This window comes from Rutilus rutilus (genome assembly GCF_951802725.1).
Source record: "Rutilus rutilus genome assembly, chromosome: 12".
Classification (NCBI taxonomy): Eukaryota; Metazoa; Chordata; class Actinopteri; order Cypriniformes; family Leuciscidae; genus Rutilus; species Rutilus rutilus.
The window spans coordinates 37,166,883-37,188,148 of record NC_140217.1 but is presented as its reverse complement, the minus strand read 5'-3'; the positions used below and the strand labels follow the sequence as shown (position 1 = coordinate 37,188,148).

At 38.2% G+C, this 21,266-nt stretch overlaps 3 protein-coding genes across 4 annotated transcripts in view; 2 read left to right on the top strand and 1 right to left on the bottom strand.

Annotated features, from left to right (window-relative positions):
- Window positions 1–612: 612 nt before the first annotated feature.
- Window positions 613–5,994, top strand: tomm34 (translocase of outer mitochondrial membrane 34). 2 transcript variants are annotated; one of them, XM_084427068.1, is made up of 9 exons: window positions 613–1,044; window positions 1,124–1,213; window positions 1,333–1,469; window positions 2,911–3,010; window positions 3,083–3,235; window positions 4,345–4,502; window positions 4,590–4,737; window positions 4,870–4,996; window positions 5,086–5,908. In XM_084427068.1, the coding sequence occupies exons 3-9, from the start codon at window positions 1,340–1,342 to the stop codon at window positions 5,185–5,187; spliced, it is 918 nt and encodes a 305-aa protein (XP_084283194.1). In that variant the 5' UTR covers window positions 613–1,044; window positions 1,124–1,213; window positions 1,333–1,339; the 3' UTR covers window positions 5,188–5,908. The 2 variants fall into 2 exon arrangements, with proteins under 2 accessions (XP_084283194.1, XP_084283193.1); XM_084427067.1 differs by having other exon boundaries at window positions 690–1,213; window positions 5,086–5,994.
- Window positions 5,995–7,079: 1,085 nt separating this feature from the next.
- ywhaba (tyrosine 3-monooxygenase/tryptophan 5-monooxygenase activation protein, beta polypeptide a) lies at window positions 7,080–13,582 on the bottom strand. The gene is made up of 6 exons (XM_084426199.1): window positions 13,417–13,582; window positions 10,845–11,145; window positions 10,111–10,234; window positions 9,716–9,879; window positions 9,406–9,501; window positions 7,080–8,992 (listed from the first exon to the last, which is right to left on the bottom strand). The coding sequence occupies exons 2-6, from the start codon at window positions 11,136–11,138 to the stop codon at window positions 8,936–8,938; spliced, it is 735 nt and encodes a 244-aa protein (XP_084282325.1). The 5' UTR covers window positions 11,139–11,145; window positions 13,417–13,582; the 3' UTR covers window positions 7,080–8,935.
- A 7,250-nt stretch (window positions 13,583–20,832) lies between these two features.
- The window catches only part of rims4 (regulating synaptic membrane exocytosis 4), a 49,101-nt gene continuing 48,667 nt past the window's right edge, over window positions 20,833–21,266 (top strand). The window contains exon 1 of the mRNA XM_084426520.1: window positions 20,833–20,881. The gene's annotated coding sequence lies outside the window, so the exon portion shown is untranslated. The remainder of the gene's footprint in view (window positions 20,882–21,266) is intronic.

Sequence of the window (21,266 nt, the reverse complement as noted above, 5' to 3'; positions counted from 1 at the left end):
ATCCACAAGCTAGTGTGCTCCAAAACAATGACAAAATTTGCATTTAGAAGATTTAAGCATTCAAAACTTAGTCTCTCCACTTCCGCCAACATGTATCAATAATTTGGTTAAGTCACTCTGAACTTCAGGTTCACGTCAGATTTTCTGTCCAATCAAATGCTCTCTAGCTCTGCGACTGAAATCGGTCACTTGATCACACATTTACTATTTTCTATGGTGATTGGCACATAGTGCACTATATAGGAGATAGGAAACAATTCAGACAGTGTAAATATGTTTTCCATCAGGACGAATGAAATCTGGTTTCACGTTAGCGTCACGCGAACCGCCGCAGCTCCGGTCCAGAGACACGACAGCACAGAGCGGATTCATATGTGCGAGTCGACGCAGACCACAAAACGTATCAGACCCATTTGAATTCTGCACAGAATGCTGTATTTTAAAGCGATGGATGAGATTAGAAGGAGAAACGGTTAGAGATTAGGAGGAAACTGCTGCTTTACCGAGCTCAACGGCTCTTGACGAGCTGTGATATAAACTAAAGCTATTGGCTATATATTTTAAAAGGGGAGGAGCTGCTCGATATGTCCCGCCCTGTCTTCCTGTTTAATTGGAAATTACGTGAACAACACATTGAAAAATGCAGCGCGTTTGGGCCTTTAAAAAGAAAAAGGAAATCAATACGTTTTAAACCAATGAATGTTTAAGTTTTAAGGAACATCTGGCAACCAACGGGGGAAGCTTGGACTGGGTGAGGGTTGCCAAGTCCGTATAATTAAGAGCACATATTCGCATGTTTTTGTCGGGCCCTGATGCGTGCTGTTTTTGACGGATCTGGCAACACTGGATTGGGTTACAATCAACCACCCCGATCTTCAAATAGCAGCACCGGAGCTCGACAGCCGCTTCAGCCCTGAAAACTGAAACTGAAATTCAACACCATCCATTTCTTTAGAAACTCGGCCGGTAAAACGTGGTGTTTATCCCGGCTCGCGTGCGGGTATAGGAGAAGTAGAAGAAGAAGAAGCGGACGCGGATGTTCTAGTGAGTTCTAGAACAAGGACTGACTAGTTGTCTCATCACTAGCTGGTTGTTAAACACAATAACTTGTAACTTTAAACAGGCGGAGTTGAGCGATCAGCAAAGCCCTTCCGAAACCGTTTACCGGGTTTTCCAACATCAGACGGTGATTCATTCTACCGCGGTAACTTTGGTAAGTTTATACTTAAACACATTTACTGACAGTGTAATATGGATTTTTTTCCCATAATGTTACCTTCCTAAACTAAGTTAACACCAGTTAAGGATCTCACAACTGACTGGTCGTTACAGTGTCATCATGCCTCAGAAGCGGCGCTCGCAGTCGTGGATGGAACTCAAGCTAGCCGGTAACCAGTGTTTCAGAGCGGGTCAGTACGGAGAAGCTGTGACCGTCTACAGCCAATCCATCCAGCAGCTGGAGAAGTCTGGTAAGAGAAGTCAAATATCACCGTGCTCACCACCAGCGTTACAGTATTACCACTTATATAACTTGTTTTGTACATGTACCATGTTAGCACCATTGTATTCTTGCACTAGCACAAAATGTTCCATTGAATTCTTGTACCTTGCATTAGCATGTAAATACCATGTTCAATGAATTTCAGCACTGAGATTTTCAAAATGGGGTCCGGGACTAGTCTAGGGGGTCTGTGGAAAAGTTAAGAGATGACAAAATAAATAAAAATAAGATTAAAATCTAACAGTGCTAGTGAGGAGAAAATAAAAGCAAATGATAATAACACAATATTATGTAATAGACACCAAATATTTTCCAAATAATATTTTACACAAATGTACAATATTAATTTTCACAGTATAAATTGGGTCAATACAAATATCACATATTTTTGTCAAATACATTTTATTGAATCATTGGATTAAATTGAAATAATTACAGATTCCTGATATTCTTGTATGTATGCATAAACAAAATAAACAAAAAAAGAAAGAAACTAAGTTTCACCAGCTTCCCCTCCCCAGCCTGTTAATACATGATACGATCACATTAATACAACACTTCAGTAATTATACAATGCATTAAGGAATAGAATTCCTACGTAGGTAGCAGACGAAAGGGTTGCATATCTTGTCGAATTGCCCAGTGCTGTTTTTCAAAAGGTATCTAGTTCGTTCCAGATGTATGGCAGACATCAGTTCCTCAAGCCATAGTTTAACAGAGTCAGTCTTTTCCCAGAACAGCAATAACAGCTTCTTGGTGAGGAGAAGTGTATTCTATGTGTTACCTTAAACTGAATGAGGCTTAATCTAGTATAATCTGACCGATTGTTTATCAATATCCTCCAAACCACTATGCCAAATCTCCTCAGGGATTCCAATTCACATCTCTCGCTCTTATTCCTCTCTGATCAGGTTTGTATAGGGGGAAGTAGCTGCTTGTAACCTTCCATTAATTAAAGATAACTGATTTGTGTTTCCCCTAAACTGTGTGAAACAATAATCAATGATTGAGGGCCGGGACCTCGTCTAACGAAACATTGTGTGTACGTAAATAATTCCTTATTTGTAAGATTCTGAAAAATATTGCTGCCTTTTACATTTTTGAGGATGATAATATCTGGGGGTCTTGCAGCATCTAAAAAAATGACTGTACTGTACTATCTGACAAAACCTGACAAACCAATGAAATTGATAGTAATGTCATGGTACAATCATATGCTAATGTATGCTTGTCTAAGAATACAATAGAGATCCATTAATGTTTTTAAATTACTAACAATAGGGTTACCATAGCAAGCAAGAAGGTATGAAAGTTGCATAGCAACTATTTTTACAAAGATTGCTCAGACTGTTGTCGATATAAAAGGGCATTTGGTACTAAGGTAAATAAAGTAACCGTTCTGTTCACAGGTGAGAAGGAAAAGGAAGATCTGGCTATTTTGTACTCCAACAGGGCCGCCAGTTACCTGAAAGACGGAAACTGCAATGAATGCATTAAAGACTGCACAGAGTAAGGATGAGAAGACAAAAATGGTTAAAGTGATGATGTTCAGAGTTAATAATCTTTATGTGTACCTTTCAGATCTCTTAAATTGGTTCCTTTTGGATATAAAGCTCTGCTTCGCCGGGCATCAGCTTACGAGGCGTTGGAGAGATATAGACAGGCTTATGTGGACTACAAAACTGTTTTACAGATAGACTGCAACGTACCAGCTGCTCACGATGGCGTCAACAGGTAGTTCCGCGTGAACGGCATCCAGAATTATTAGGCAATTAAAGGGAAAGTTCACCCATAAATGAAATGTTTTTCCATCACTTACTCACCCACAAGTTGTTCCAAACCTGTATGAGTTTCTTTCTTCTGTTGAACACAAAAGAAGATGGAAGTCAATGGCTATCGTCAACTGTTTGATTACCAGCGTTCTTTAAAATGTCTTCTTATGTGTTCAACAGAAGAAATAAACTCATACAGGTTTGGAACAACATGAGGACGAGTAAGCGATAATTTATGAGAATAAGAATGCAAAAATTTACCATTTAAAGGGATACTCCACTTTTTTTGGAAATAGGGTCATTTTACAACTCCCCCAGAGTTAAACAGTTGAGTTTTACCGTTTTCGGATCCATTCAGCCGATCTCCGGGTCTGGCGGTACCACTTTTAGCATAGCTTAGCATAGATCATTGAATCGGACAAGACCATTAGCATCTCTCTCAAAAAAATGACCAAAGAGTTTCGATATTTTTCCTATTTAAAACTTGACTCTTCTGTAGTTACATCGTGTACTAAGACCGACGGAAAATGTAAAGTTGCGATTTTCTAGGCTGATATGGCTAGGAACTATACTCTCATTCCTGCGTAATAATCAAGAAACTTTGCTGCCGTACCATGAGTCCAGCAGGCGTAATGATATGACGCAGCGCCTGAAAATAGGTCTAATAGGTTAGACAAACTTAGTCCCGGTCACGTTGGAAGTTACAGATCTGGGGACTATTTTCAGGTGCTGCGTCATATCATTACGCCTGCTGCACTCATGGTACGGCAGCAAAGTTTCTTGATTATTACGCGGGAATGAGAGTATAGTTCCTACTACAGAAGAGTCAAGTTTTAAATAGGAAAAATATCGAAACTCTTTGGTCATTTTTTTGAAAGAGATGCTAATGGTCTTGTCCGATTCAATTCATTATGCTAAGCTATGCTAAAAGTGGTACCGCCAGACCCGGAGATCGGCTGAATGGATTCGAAAACGGTAAAACTCAACTGTTTAACTCTGGGGGAGTTGTAAAATGAGCCTATTTCCCAAAAAAGTGGAGTATCCCTTTAACACATTTTTCCTTCCCTTCAGAATGACCAAGGCTTTGGCGAATATAGACGGACTATCTTGGCGAGAGAAACTGCCACCGATTCCCAGCGTTCCGATGTCTGTGAAAGAAAGCCGAGTGCAAGCCGCCGGTTCGGCCTCGAACTCACAACAGAACAGCATGGTTGACGACAAGAAAAAAGGTATTTACCTGTGCTGAACTGATCGGACCCATCATACTTTGCTTCAGCACTTAATTTTCAATTGTTTTGAATTGATTTGATTTTAAGCACCAGGACCTGCAGCTGTTAAAAAGGCCAAAGCTCTAAAGGAAGAAGGCAATGCATTTGTGCGGAAGGGCGATTACAAGACAGGTGTGGAGAAGTACACGCAGTCGCTCGGGCAGGACCCCTCAGAAGTCACAACCTACACAAACAGGTATGAAATGCAACAAAAACAGCCCAATTATGCTGCCAAACATCGGGGGGTTCACATGGTGATTTGAATGTCTAGGCCTGGAAAAGTCGAGGACTTGGTTTGATAATGTGTTTAAATTAATATTGCTTGTAGGGCTCTTTGCTACCTGTCATTAAAGATGTACAGAGAGGCTGTAAATGACTGTGATGAGGCTCTTCTAATGGATTCTGCCAACATTAAGGCATTTTACCGACGTGCCCAAGCATACAAGGGACTTCGAGTAAGTTCAAATATGAAAAATGACTATTATCTTTGATTGGTGGATTGGTTTATAAATTGAAATGCATGCATTTTTTTTTCTTCTCATAGAACAAGGAGTCTTGTATTGAAGATCTCAACAGTGTGCTCAAAATCGACCCAAACAACATGGCAGCACAGAAACTCCTCCACGAAGCACAGAACATGAAATAACTGTGATTGTAAAGTGGACCCGAGGAAACTTTCCCCAAGTGCCTCAAGTTGATTTGCTGCTCAAAGCTGCAACGTTTGCTACAGATTTCTGCTCATCCTTCAGATATGCACGTCATAATGTTATTTAAATAATTGGAAATAGTTTTAGTGTTCATGTTCATATAGACACATTTGACTTGGGTGTATTACTGTCATTAATAAGGGCAATCAGGTTTCCTTCTGAAACTCCAATCTTGTGTTGTTGTTTTTTTTGGTCAGACTTGTTAAATTAGTCCATTTAATCAAATCTGATGTTGATTTGGCATGTGATTTTTTTAATGTCTTTCATTGCACTGAATGGCAATTTTTTTCGAACAAAATTACTTTTAAACAATTCCCACTTAAATCACTCAGTTTTAGGGCTGCATTTTCTACTAAATGTGTTGTTTTTCGCTTACCTTTAGTCTTTTCCAGAGAAAGTACTACGATATGTTGTATTGTTGAGGGTTTATGGTTATTTACTGTCAAAACCACTTAATGTTTATATACATTTGTAAAGACTTGACACGTGTATTTATTGATGTTTCGTATGCCATTTTGCATAAAAACCATGTAAACGGGTCTTTAATTTAAAGAAAGTAAATGCATCTGATAATAAAGGACAATGTTCAGTAATATGGTATTTTCTCATCCAGTAAATTGTCAGATGTAATGCTAGGGTCAGTGATTACGTTAGCAATACTAAAAAGACAAAACAGTAAATGCTATGCACACAAGTAGTATTAACTAATTAAAAGCAACTCAAATACAAGCTGTCAATTACCAGACAAAATCATTTTTTTCCAAGCTGTAAATGTGCCTTAAATTCAAGATAACTTTGCAAACAAGTCATTTAAACACTCGTCTCATAGACCTACAGTGCTATGCGTAAGTTTAGACACCCATGCTAAAGTTGACTAAAAAGAGGAATAAAAAAATCATCTTTTGGAAATTGAACTTAATGCCTTAATTAAAAAAATTAGGAAAAATCCAACCTTTAAGGACACCGATTTTCATTGTGAATGAATGATGTATCAAATAAATAAATGTTCTTCCTTAAAATACAGGGTGCATAAGTCTGGACACCCCTATGTTAAATTCCCATAGAGGCAGGCAGATTTTTATTTTTAAAGGCCAGTTACTTCATGGATCCAGGATACTATGCATCCTGATAAAGTTCCCTTGGCCTTTGGAATTAAAATAGCCCCACATCATCACATAGCCTTCACCATACCTAGAGATTGGCATGGTTTTATTTCAGTTAGCCTAATAGCTGGTTTGATTTGCATTGAGAGATGATCTTATGGAAAGTACTCCATGCCAGTCTCTAGGTATGGTGAAGGCTATGTGATGATGTGGGGATATTTTAATTCCAAAGGCCAAGGGAACTTTATCAGGATGCATAGTATCCTGGATCCATGAAGTAACTGGCCTTTAAAAATAAAAATCTGCCTGCCTCTATGGGAATTTAACATAGGGGTGTCCAGACTTATGCACCCTTGTATTTTAAGGAAGAACATTTATTTACTTACGATACATTATTCATTCACAAAGAAAATTGGTGTCCTTAAAGGTTGGATTTTTCCTAATTTTTTTAATTAAGGCATTAAGTTCAATTTCCAAAAGATGATTTTTTTATTCCTCTTTTTAGTCAACTTTAGCATGGGTGTCTAAACTTATGCATAGCACCGTATCAGTCATCAAGTAATCAACAGCTAGCCAGATGATTGAGATCAGCTTGCTCAAATCTTTCTTAAATGCTTATTTAAATATTTTATAGAACAGTGAAAAGCCCTTGAAAATATGCTGATTGTTTTTCTGAAGTTAACGTACACCACCACCACCACCAATGCGGGAAAAAAATTACAGCGCAATTTGGAACTGATAAAACTTTTATTTCACTTTAAATTGTCTTTTACACTTTCCTGATTATAACATGTAAGGTGAAACTAGAACTGTTTTAAAAGACATACACAAATCTAGTATTACGTCAATAACCAGGTTGTATTTTTTTTTGTGCATTTTGTAATTTTTTTTCCCTTAAGCTAGTCTAAATTTTCACAACCACGTGCGCGCTAAGCAATGAAACCGTCACAGAAGCTAACTTTAGGCAGAATACTGGTCAGTAAAAACAAAGCAATTGGAGATACCAGATATACAGACAGGCTCGGCTCCACATTCACTACTGTATTTTTTTTTTTTTTCGTAATCAAGCGTAGAATAACTGCCATTTGTTCAGCTAAGGGGAGAGAAAAAGAGATTTTTGTCTTCAGTGCATGAACATTGTCTTCAGCTCGAGACAGATGAGTTCTACACCTACGTGGAATGTTATGGTGATGTGACACTGTGTATTGTGACACTGAATGAGTGGCTACCTCCCTAGTAAATGATCAGGGTCCTTCAACTATTTGCCGAATCTGACCTCGTCTTGTGTTTCACTGACTTTGGGCCAAGATTTCGAAGCCTCCACTGGTCTGCGGCACTTTCCTGCACAAAATTCAAGTTAAATCCAGAATTTCTCAGTTTGAACTGCTGAGGTCTTACAAGAAACTCGTCTCTTAAAAGGAAAGAGGAGTAGTAAAGCTCTAAGTCAGTCTAAGGCCCCAAAACTCCTCCTGAATTACACTGATATCATTTGAAGAGGGAAACATCAAATCAAGCTTCGTCGTTCGTAAAGAGGGTTGAATAAAAAAAAAGTTTTTTTTGCATGCAAGTTGACAACATTTAGTTTTTAAGACAAATTTATAATTACCTCTATAATGTTTACAATTGTACATCTTTATTAAATGGCGGGGTGGTCAATATTATGCAAAAGGGAGAAAAAGAAAAAAACATACAGAACAAACCAGGAAAATTGTTTACTGATGTCAAACAGCACCTTTATGTTGACTGCCTTCTTCTTGACAGCACATTATAGGAAACTCTCCAGTTTGTTCATAAAAGGTCTGTAATCGTTAAACGTCACATACTGATGGAATGTCTTTAACTTAAAACTGAACAGACATGGAATGGCAAACCTCCGGTTCCTTGTGTCGTCTTTAGCCATGTACGCAAAAATAAAATTATGCACATGACAGCAATAATAGTAATGCATGTTAGTCAGTGTCACAATACAGCCTGTTTTTATCCCTTCTGTATGAGATCGCAACAGAATTGTACTGCTACTCGTACTGAAACCGTTCCGATTTTCCATTAAGCAACAAAGTTATCCAGGAGGAAAAACTAAACAATCACAGTGTTTGTTAAATTAATGGACAGTTTAATAACCTTTTGAATAAAACCAGCAATCGCGCCAGTACACTATTGGGAGAGAGAAAAGACAAGAGAAGGGAAAATGGGTGGAGGACACTATAATGCATTATTAACCTGCTAGACCAGAGAACGTATACCTTTTAAAAATGTTAGGAGGGATTTTTAGGAAGAGGGAAAAAAAAAAAAATAGATGGAAACCGTTTCCACTATTCAACCATTTTCCCTCATCTGGGGGGGTGGGGGTGGGGGGGATACACGAACAGACATGTTTGAGACAAGTCAGCCTTGGAAAAAACCAAACGTTACCCAGCCACTCGAGGCGTCAGGGGTACAAACTTGTAGGTCAGGTACAATTCATGCTGCTCGTCATACAGAAAGGTGGATAAAGGTGAGGTGGATTGGATGGAGCAGGGAATTATGGGCTGTATATGTGTAAGATAAAGAGTGTAGGTGGATTTAACAGTGAAGTGCAACGCCTTTAGTTCTCGCCCTCGCCAGCATCCCCCTCATCACCCTGGTTTTCTGATGTCCACAGCTGCAGAAAGAGAAAGAAAAAGTTAAAGGTTTCAAAATCTAAAATCAAACCTATTCATATTAGTGGACATTTGGACCCCTATTTTCCATGCATTACAAGCACATTTTGTTTCTAATATATTTTGGTTGGTTGCCTAATGCTAGCAAAATGCTATGCATGTTTCACACCACATCATATTCCAGATAAAAAACCTTTATACTAGATAAAACATCCACACAAAATTGTCGTTAGAAGTTGTGCGAGTCACAAAAGACGTTTAAATGTTACATTAGCGCAGCTCAGACCATCATTCTTTAAGTTTAAAGATTTAAACTATAAGTAATAAATAGAGTCCATATTAATGTTGCATTGTTAATTTGAAGTGTGCGTTAATTTTGGGCCCTGTCTATACCTATAAAACCGGCCAAACTTACAGTGAGGTTGTCCCTTAGTAACTGCATGATCAGGGTGCTGTCTTTGTAAGAGTCCTCGTTCAAGGTGTCCAGCTCAGCAATCGCCTCATCAAAAGCCTAAGATGAAGGAAAACATGAGGGTCACAGGGTCTGTTGTCATCCTGTACACTGGAAATGCACACTCGAGTATTCAGTATAAACTCATTTGGTTTCACGGCCCGAAACACTTTCTGAAGACACTCACAGAATGTTGCAGAGATAAGATGAGATGAAAGAGGACATATCACATTGCATGCACTCAAAACAAAGTCAAACAAGATGATTGTCTAACCGTCTTTGCCAAACTGCAGGCCTGCTCTGGGGTGTTGAGGATTTCATAGTAAAACACGGAGAAGTTCAGCGCTAGTCCCAGCCTGATGGGGTGTGTTGGCTGCATTTCCTTCTTGCTGATCTCGAATGCATCCTGGTAAGCCTTCTGAGAGTTGTCCACTGTGGCTGTAATTTGATAGAAAACATCAAATCAAATTCATGACCGCTAGCATCACAGCCTGAGTGTTTTAATGCCTTTTCTGTAGCTAGCATCTAATTATTCATTCTTAGGACATGGCTTCATACTGCAGCATTCTCAGTTCCCATCTTTATACGTTAAACTATCTTCGCCCCCTAATGACAGATGAGTCACAATTTGACACAATATTTTTTGCTTTATAGCTAAAATTATCTCACTTTTCTTTGATTCTCCGGCTGCCACCTCGGACAGGTATCTGTAGTAGTCTCCTTTCATTTTCAGGTAGAAGACTTTGCTCTCTGCCTGGCTAGCGTTGGGAATGAGGTACTTCTCCAGGAGCCCCTGAGAGAACAGAGGAAAGGCCGACATCAAGCCGTGAACATTAAAATTACATTAATAAAAAGAAAATCATTAGCCATCAGGAAAGAGGAAAAATCAACATTCTTAAAGGTAAAGTCAAGTGTACATTTTTGGATCAATCCAAATTGATGTTTCATATTACAAACACAATTGATTCCTTTTGCTCTGATCATAAACGTAGTGACATGCTTTGCTGCAGCATTTTTACTGAAAACAAACATATTAAGTGGTTGATTTGAAACCATTCATTTAAGCTTTGCACATGAAACAATAACTTGACAACAATTCTGACACAAAAGGCAGTAAGAGAGACGAGACAGTATGCTAACTAAATATACATTGCACACAAATTGTGGCTAAAAAGAGCCACTCTTTAAAAGCACTTCCTTGCTATAATGCCTTATAACGCTGCAGCTCACTAAGCTTTGAAACACCACCAATATTAATATTACAAAACAGACATGTATAATAGTGAAACTTTTTTCATTCAGCTGTAATTCTAACAAACTAAATCTATGCGGGACTTCTAGAATTGTCAAATGTTTATGTTTTCTTCCTTGTAACTCTCAGATTCACACGTCTTGTCTCTCACCAGCACGTCGTTGCAGATGTCCTGAAGCTCAGCCTCGATCTTCTCACGGTATTCGCGTGCCATCTGCTGTTTCTTCTCATTGCCCTCCGTTTTCTGCTCGATGCTGGAGATCACGCGCCAGGACGAGCGGCGGGCGCCCACCACGTTCTTGTAGGCCACGGAGAGCAGGTTGCGCTCTTCGTTGGAAAGCTCAACGCCGCCCTCCGTGACGGCCTTCATGGACGCAGCCATGTCATCATAGCGCTCCGCCTGCTCAGCGAGTTTAGCCTTCTGCACTAGGTCGCTCTTGTCCATGATGCAACTACAAAAGTAGGGGGGGAAATGTACAATTAGATGATAAAATGCACGTTGCTGGTGAGTTAAAGGTTTGATTAGTCTGGCGCATTATCCGGCCCCTGGTGTCTGTAAGCATATAATAAAAATAAGTCAAGATTGGTATTACTTAGAGAAGTTGGCTGACCTCCTTTTGTTGTAAAGAGGTCAACCTTCAAGTTGGTACCTATTTTGACCTGCACCAGATACTATTATTACATTTGGGTCTTACGAATATTTAAGTCTACCCATAAATGATTATGTAAGAGTTCAAATGAAAAGGCACAGTTATGATGTGGCATGTTTCATCGGTACGTCATTCACTGACTCAATTTATCTAAATGCATTCATTACTGAATCATCGTAAACAATATCAGTAAAATCCCATTTGAGGTTATAACACTTATTGAAAGTATGACAATACAACATCATCATCTGAACAAGGCTAGTTATACAGAGCTTTCTTAAGATTGACGATGACTTTGACAAAATGCAGTTTTCACTAGTTTAAGATGGCAAAATTACATCAGACCCCAAAACAATGAAGCACTGAAGTGAATTCAAAGAGCATACCAAAATAAAAAGTTGAAACATAAAACAAACATAACTGATCAAATGTATTTTCGCTATGACTAAAAAACTTGAACTTTGGTATGATGCATCTTGTATGTGTGTCAAAAATAAATACATCCCACCATAAGAATGCTCATCATTATATATATCTTTAAAAAAAAAGGGAAACAATTTCTAAGAAATACAGAAACACTTTAAATACATGCAGTTTGGGGGTTTTATTGTGCCATATAATGCATGATCATCTTTAAAAAATAATTGTATGCATCATAAACCAGGCTAAACCATAAATAATGGTATTAGTAGTACTTAAACCTAAAAGACTAATTTCATGTCCAATAACAAATACATGTTAACCTCTATAACAAGTTTTACCTGGTCTTTGCATTGAGTGTTTTCCATTTGTTCTTTGCACCAAATGACAATTATTCAGGTCATATTTAGCTCATACTGCACTAAGGCCAATATAATCAAATTTTTTTTTTAAAGTAGGTCAAAAACCAGTATTTCTAAAACATCCAGTGGTCTATATCCACCTCTGCATATTACAACTGGTCAAAGTATAACTCAAATCGCCTATGCTAACCCCAGGTGTCTCTGACTCCTGCTTAATATGACATTTATCCGTCTACCTTTGTGCAAGGTCATAGAATACGAATAGGAATCGTGATTTTAGCAGGTCACAGTGGGAATTCCAACTCTGTCAGCTATCAATACGTGTGTAAGTGCCAACGCCCTGAGCGTTGATGTCTCCGCCTGAGTCCTGAACCGCAGGTAACGGTGTCAGGCGAGCACACACACAGCCCGTCCAGCTCCTGGAGACCAACCCACCTGCGTGAGCTTGCTCTTCGGTTGGTTAATACGACCGAGGGGGGCCGGAGTACTAGTTAAAATGCGTAGTTTGCTCAGATAGTAGATGACATCAGCTAGTGTCGAACTAAATTTATTTACATAGGCCCTCACGACGCGTCCTGACGACGAGTCCGCCATCCTCTGAGGCGATTGTTTCGCGATTTTATATGATCCCAATCCACTACTGTATCAATAAATTAAGTTGAATGCGTTTAAGAAAATAGTAAAACTACGAATTTGAGCCGTAATAAGCGCCTAACCTTGCTAATACTGCACTGCAGCATATTCAAGGCTCTCCGCTCGAGCTAACAGCTTTAGCCACCAATGCAACGCCCTCTCTCTCTCTCTCTCTCTCACATTCCCTTGTGGAATTTAATCGAACGCTCTGATTATTCGCGGCAAATTAAATTTGACCGTTGCTAACCGTAATTCACAGGCAAGCGCTTTACTCCTCTAGTGTGTATTACCATTGGCTGGTTAGCCGGTTAGCTTTCACGACGGCCAGACGCTGAATAGACGCGGGAGCCGCTGGTCATTCCTCCCGTGCAGATGAGGGCTGTTCCGCGCTATGGTACTTTGATTAAGCTATTATATAATGAAAGTACAGGAACCGCGCGCTTCTAACATAAATCGGACGCAATCGGTAATAAATCGGCAGTAATCGTTATTCATCGCCCGCCTCGGCCTAAGTCCTTGTACCCAGCCCCAAACCACAATAGACACCTTCCGCCATTGACAATGATGAGGGGGGGCTTACATGAGCAACAATACAGCAAAATGCATCTCTAATATTCATAATATCACACGAGCGGCCATAATGGGCAATGTAACTCACAGTTAAATATATTTCGAGTCCTGATTTGTGTCTGTTAACGATGGGAGTATCAAGCTGTCCTCCGTTTCGCTGCTCGGGGTATTCAGGGCAGTACCACTTCCGCCTGCGCTGACACTTCCGCTTCCTCTAAACTCCACCCCTCCCCCCGCCAGTATCCATGGTAACCGCTATCCGGGGTCTCCTACACTGTTTTACACGGTCCCTCACGTCACAAGGACCATGGTAACCGAAGTCGTGCGTGACGTAGTTAGTCACCATAGCAACCGTTGCCAGGAGGCGCTCGACAGCTTGCTGAATTCGAAATGGAATCGTCAGAACGTTTGGGTTCACTTGTGAGATTAATAATAACAGAAGAAGAAGAAGATGTTTACTCCACTCAGACTGTCTAATAATGCGCATGATTCCTCTTTCCTCCAATACACATGCATTCTAAAACAAGGCCTTTGAGAGACAATCTCTTATTTCTGCTTTCGTTAATGGTATTTATGAGTAGGCCTGCTGAATATTTATTAGTAAGGGCCTACTTTTGATTTGTTTAGTAGCTAGCGCTTTCCACACATAATGCAGCTCAAAGTGATTCACGTCAGAAAGAGAAGATAAAACCATATAAAAAGCCATTTTATAAAAATATACAAACAGTAAGTGTTAAATTAATAATTAAAATAAAAAGAAGTGAAAATCACTGTCACAAAATAAATAGATAGGCTAAAATAGGCCAAAAAATTGATTTGATAATATTCAAAAGAGCTTCTTGTACTTCAAGTGATCAATGTCTCAGAATTGTGACTTGGAAATAGTGCAGAATCTTAAGTAGGCCTATTGATTCCTTATTTTACGTCATAACTTTTTACATACAAGCACTTCTGGGTCAACAATATACATCAACAAATTCTCTAGAATCATTTGGCCATCAAGATTTTGTCTTATGCATCTTTGCTGAAGCACAATGATAACAAAGACATTTTCATCTTATTTTAAATAGGCCAAAAATATCATATGACAACCCAGTTAAAGGGATAGTTCACCCAAAAAAATGGAAATTATGTCATCATTTATTCAGCCTCAATTTCTTCCAAACCTGCATGAATTTCTTTCTTCTGCTGAACACAAAAGAAAATATTTTGAGGAATGTCGGTAACCAAACAGTTTATGGCTTCCATAGTATTTTTTTCTCCATACTATGGTAGTCAGTGGGGACCATCAACAGTGTGGTTACCGACATTCCTCAAAATATCTTCATTTTTTGGTGAACTATCCCTTTAAACCCAGGGTTTTATAACATTGAAACCCAAATCAATCCTGCCAGATCTTGTCATGCACAGAAGTCACCAGTAGGGTGTAGTGTAGATCTCTCTACAGCAGGGCAGTCTGGTATAGTTGCTTCTGTTAAACAAAATGTTACATCCTACAAATACATTCTCAGACAGAATAAAGTTTGCCAGTTTAACCCCAAAGTAGATGGAAAATATTAAGTTGCTCCAGGAGGAATTTCAATGCAATTACTGCTTAATGGCAAATGCCATTTGTTAGTATCTTGGTCATTTTTTTATACATGTATGATGTCAAGACAAGAAGACACACAACCTTTTCATTTGTTAATACTTGCATTCATACAATCATGCATGCATAATAATCGAGTCTGATGATATATGAAAATTATGTTGAAGATATTTCTGTATTGTGTTTCACCTCAGCAAGAGCTTTGATATGTCTCTAATGTAATCAAAATAAGCATGCAAAGACCTTTTGAATTTAAGCTGCAATCTTGTATTTGACAGATTTTTTTTATATCATTTATGTATCTTAGAAAAAAAATATTCTCAGAACATTTAGCAAATGTTCCAGTTAAGGTATGAAAACATTATTTTTTACATGTTCTCTCAACATTCAAAACGTAAATTTTTTATATGTAAAAAAAAAAAAAAAAAAATGTTATGTGAACGTTAAGGGAACATTTCATTATATAATTTTGCAAACATTATGGGAACGTTTAGTAGCACTTTTATTTTACAGTAAAAACCTTAACCCATATTTTATTAACCAGTACTTTCTTAGGTAACTACACTGTAAGTGCACGTACTGTAAAATAAAGTGCAACTGTTACTTTTGAATATGTGAATGTTCTGCAACAAGTAGTAACATTTAAAAAACATTAAATGAATGTCCAACTAAAACATTCCATGATGATGTATAGCCTAAATAATGTGTTTATGCAAACATTTTGAGAGAATTATTGAAGACCGCACTCCGAACTAATGTTCTAAGAATGTCACTGAAATAAATTGTTGGAGTCTCGATTGTTTTCAAGCACATGACTTATCAATTATAACGGATCATATAATCAATAATATTAATGATTTTGTGATTATCTGCAGAAAAAAAAGTTTCTATCAGGCAATCAATGAATCATTCACTTCATTAATTTAGAATTGCAATGATCAAGATGGCCTTTAACCTCTCACACAAGCACGCAAGTAAACCTTCCTTAATGCATATTTTTTTGCGAACAATGTCCTCTTTGTAATTTTATGCATGCATATGAGAAATTACAACATTCTCAGTCATCCGCTCGTATGCCTACAACAATCTAGAGCAACCAAATTTGATTAATTTTTTTCCTGTGTTTGGGAAAAAACAACAACTTATTGTTCAATTAAACAGATACTGCAATGTGAAAGAATGTTTCATGCGACTAATTGAAAGCTTTTCAGCGATGCTATATCATATATGACTCAGACCCAAAATGAGGATGGGTTATTTTGGGACAGCAACCCAGATGAGAGAAAAAGACAGCATGGAATAACTGAACATGGTCATTTTTAAAATAGCTCTTTATTATTATGAACGCTCATTAATAATTTAAGCTTATCTTTTAAATACCCATCAACAACACATTCTGAAGCCAAATGTCTAAAATTAGTAGATGTATAAATTATAGAAATGAGGGGAAAACAGTTCTTTTGAAAGCCTAATGCATGGAAAGGTCTTGAAATTAACCAAAAAAAGAGAAAGAATCCAGCACAAAAGAGGCTGGCTGCCGTACAGTGACGAGTCTGTGTTCCCTGAAGGGACTTGAGAATAATATCAATAGCTTCGAGTCTCCAGGGAAATCTATACAGACCTGCTTAAGGCATGTTCAAGCAGATTTATTTGTTAAGCAATGGAAGGATGTGTTGATGCTGACTTGGTTACCTATTCATAAATCAAAGACAAAGTACGCCTCTATGTATTGTTGTTGCTGTTGTTAATGAAAGCTCTGCACAAAAGCTATTCAGGGTTAGGAACACAAACCCGTGTTATATTAGTATTAACTATATATTATAATATTTATTCATATTTGAATGAGCTTTTATTTTTATATTTTTATCTTAATTTTCATTCAAGTTTGAGTTCAAGCCTAAATGTAGGCCTAAGTTCAAATCTAATATATATATGTATACACACACACACACACACACACACACACACATGTAGCCCCGCCCCCTTTCCGCATGGCGCTCGTTGTGTATTTCCACAGCATGAAGGTAATATCTTATGGATTTATGAATGAACCTCTCGTTTTAAAATCTTCCCGGTCTACTGATATTTGATATGACATCCGCCTCAAACTTTACAATGTTCATGATAACTTTCAGTAACTCTACAATAAGTAAATCCACTTCGCCAGCTAATTACTCTTCAACAGCGATGCCATAGAAATATACAGAGCTACCGGAAAAACTAAGTTCAAAGACACAATTCTAAAGATGGCTGCACTCTAGTTTCTCTGGCAACCACATAATAATGCACTAAATCCACTCTGAATACCTTAACATCCATTTAGCAACATCCTGGAACCCATTCACAACACCATAGCATTGTGGCAGTGGCTTTTGCCCAGTCAAATAACCCTCACATTTTCCTTAGAAGAAGTACAAATCCAGTTATGAAGTAGGCCTATTGTGGATGATACTAGTGGTCTAAGCAGACTTTTCACTTTAGTCTTTTTTTCCTCTTGGTTGTATTCAAGCCTCAGAAGACGCACTGTTTGCCTCTCATGTTGGAGAGCGAACATAATAGTTTTGGACAATAGCAGACATGAATTGTTCAGCCACACAATGGAGAGAGGTGGAGATTCTTTACTATGAATGCCATGGAGAGAGAACAGAACTACACTAGCACATGATATAGCTTTTATGCTAGCATGCCATTTTTAGCTCCTAATCACTCCCTTGTTAGAAATTAACACAAATTACTGACAGCCAAACAATTCAAAGGAAGGAGTGAAGCACAGCAGAATGGCATATATCAACTTTGCATGGAACGTGGATGAGAAACTAGATTTTCTGAAGAAAAGTGAATTGTGCCTGCTAATGCAAAACTCGTTGCTATGCAGTTGCTTGAGTGTTCTGATTGGTTGCCAGGGTGTTACTTTCTACATTTGGAATCGGTGTTAGCGCATTGCTGATTAATGGCTTACATTTCAGTCGAAGCATATGGCTTTTTTTGGCATATGTTACTGATTTTTTTTTTTTTTTTACCATTTCTGTCAAGACAACTCTCGGATTGTTTGGTAATGGATATGACAATGTTGATATGTTTGGTCTTGGCAAAATAGATCTGCTACACTGCTGCTGTTATTGTTGCTGCTGCTGCAGAGCAGACGTTCAGACACATGCTGTGAGCAAGTAAGACATGCTGCCGCTGTACAATACAGCATACTTGAATTACTCATATAGTAGATCTACACAGATGGAGCTGGGGAAGGTGGAGGGTTTCTGAAAGCATGCTGCAACTGCTACAGAAAATGCTGAGCAGTATTTGAAGGTTGAGCAGCGAGCTCATTGGCTGTGATGTTACAGGAACCAATCAGCTGTGCCCTATTGAGAAAGATGTGATTGAAGGCATTTTGAGTGATCAGCCTGCGCCATCTTGTGTTTAATGACATAACTTTGTATTTCTCATAATCCTTTGCACCTGCAGTGCAATAGTTCCTTCACAAAATAATAAAAAACAGCAAATTAGTTTTTAATTTGATATTTTCCACCCTCAAAATTACTAGTACACTTCACAAATAAATACAAAGAAATGGCAAGTAACCTCAAATTAAATGGGAAATTTTGATGTAGAAAGAATGAAATGGTATTTTCTTGTAAAATGTCCTCCAATAATCCTTGTTTTATTTACAACTTAAAAAAATATTTTGTAATGAATATGTGCATAATGCTTTCACATGCTTGTATTTTTTTTATTTGAAGATCAGAGTGTTGTTGCATTAGTTGCACTTCAGCATTTTACAGGGGGAAAAGGTGAGCATGAAATGCTATGAAAGATCTGACTTGATAAGTGACAAGGTGTATTAGTCTGAAGAACCTCCTTAGCACAAATGAAATCATTAGATTTGATGTCACGTTGTGTATTATATTTTTTTAACTAATCTGATTCTTATATCTGACAAATGCAAGTGCATAGACTTATTATGTGATGACTTGTGCAGAAACTCTCTGTTCTGTTCCTCACTGCAGTTGCCAACCACAAGTTCTTGGCACTCGTTTTAAGAGTGCCATCGGTTTCCTCCAGTACACATCAACCTAGATTGCTGAAAATGGAGCAGCCTGCTGCCAGTTAATATAGAAATTGGGGCTCTGCGGACGATGTCGTGTCTTTCATGTCTGATATCCTCGGCTAATCATTAAAACCTGGAGGATGAAGGACAGGCTAAGTGTGTCAAGTGTGTCACTTGTTCACATCCTGAGATGGTAATGTTAAACAGAGAGAGGCAGTAACTATGCTAGACAGACTGAACCTGAAATCATTACTTAATGTCATTATACAGATATCATTACTGGCCCATTCCTTAATTGAAATCAATCAAATACTTTATAGACTGAAACACCAGAGGAGATGCAATTAAGGAAAATTAACCCTATTTTCTTTATTAATGCATGTTATTGGTCTTATTGTGAAGAATTCATCGGTGCATGTTATTCCGGATAAAATCGAAACAGGAATTTAAGCATTTTTTAGCAACTGAAATTGCATTCTTGCATTAGCATTTTCTATTTTGTAGTTTTACTCATCGCATGTCAGCTGTAATTGATGGAGCCTTGTAATTTATAAATCTACATTAAACACATAGTGAGGATAGTACAGTACCCCATACAATTTGTTATCAAAACCACAATTTAGATTTTGCAATGCAAAGAATAATCAATACAAAATGAAATATTCAGCAGCCCCTAAAGGCAATATGGTGAATTTATTTATACATATCCATCTTTGATCTAAATCGTCAATGCTTATCCCATAAGACACGCCTGCCCCGCAGCCCTCCCAGAGATATATAGTGGTGGGACGTCATCTGTAAATTGCTTTCTGACTCAGCATGTCCGGGTAAAATTAATTCACATTTATACCAGCAGGTACTGGGCCCTCGGTGGTAAACAGCTGGCTGCGTTATTTGCTTTTCTCTCTCTGGTAGTCACTGGTAAATAGAGAAAGCCTGCATGCATCTGTGTCCTTGGATGTGCTCAAAACCAACCCAGTAGGTGAGCAGGCACCAACAAATGAGGTTACTACAGGAACAAGAGAGGGTGGCCTTAGCAGGTGTTTGTGAGACATATAGCATCTGCTGTGAATAACACTTGGACTGCAAGGCATCTTCCTCTATACCCCTATTCCTTCTGATACTGATGAAACATTTTCAAAAGTAACAATACTATTACATATCTATATATATATATATAATATAAAAACCAATGGAGCTCTATGATCATAATGTGCTTTGCTTATGTCAAGGGCAGGTGGCGGCTACATTCCTTTGAGCTCTTTGTAGATGCGGCAGAGGATGATGATGGCTTTCCTGTTTTCTAGGTCAGTCTGATACATGATTCTGTGGAGATGTGCAGTCTGTGAGTAATATGCATTTTTAGGGTGAATATGTTTGTGTGCGCAAACCAGTTCCAATTCAGTCATTACTGTAAACGTAGCCATTTGGTGAAGATATATTTCCTGTAGGTCCAGACCTATCCTTTTTTACAGTCTATGGTCCAAGCAAATGATCAGTGGACAAATAGCATACAAAGTTCATGTGAATCCAATGTTATGTACCGCTTTCTGCTTCAAAACCGAAACAAAATCACAATATGCTGCTGCCTTTGAGTGTGTGTCAGGCCCAAAACATACTGAAGTACACATGTAAACCATAGACCTTATTCACAGCAGCGCCATCTTTGAATTTTAACGGGAATGAAAGATACGTTTTTTTTTTTAAACAAATAAATGATATTTTCAACTCTAAAGTAAAAACAGTAAATATAATTTAAATATTTGAATAAATGTTGAATTGTTATTTTCTAAATAAATTAATAAATCCAATCAAACTTACTAACGTCTCCCCAATCTCAGTTAAGCAAGAAGTTGTCATGTGACGAATCTGCACTTTTGGCGGATAACAGACCAAGGGATGTCTGTTTTGAAGCAGAGGGTGAGTAATTTTTCACTTTTTTATTTGCTTTATAAAAGCCTACTTTAAAATATCGCGTTATAAGTCTAACGCATAACAGACCCAGCTCAGCTCAGCCCTTACAATTTGCGTGTGATCTATCCTTTTGCAGTCTATGGATGTATCGCGTTGTCATTGCTGCTCTCTGTAGTCATAGTGTGAATATGTAGGTTTACTATAGAAACGTTAAATGTGCTTAAAATAGAGACTGACCAATGCCTGACCAAGCTCGGATGTCACGCTTCTATGCCCATGATGCAAAGCTTCAATGCAAGCGTGGTTTCCGAACGTAACCAACAACAACTCAACGTACACACTGCATTCTCAGCATTACCTCAAGAGGCGCTATAGCAGGCATGGGCATTAC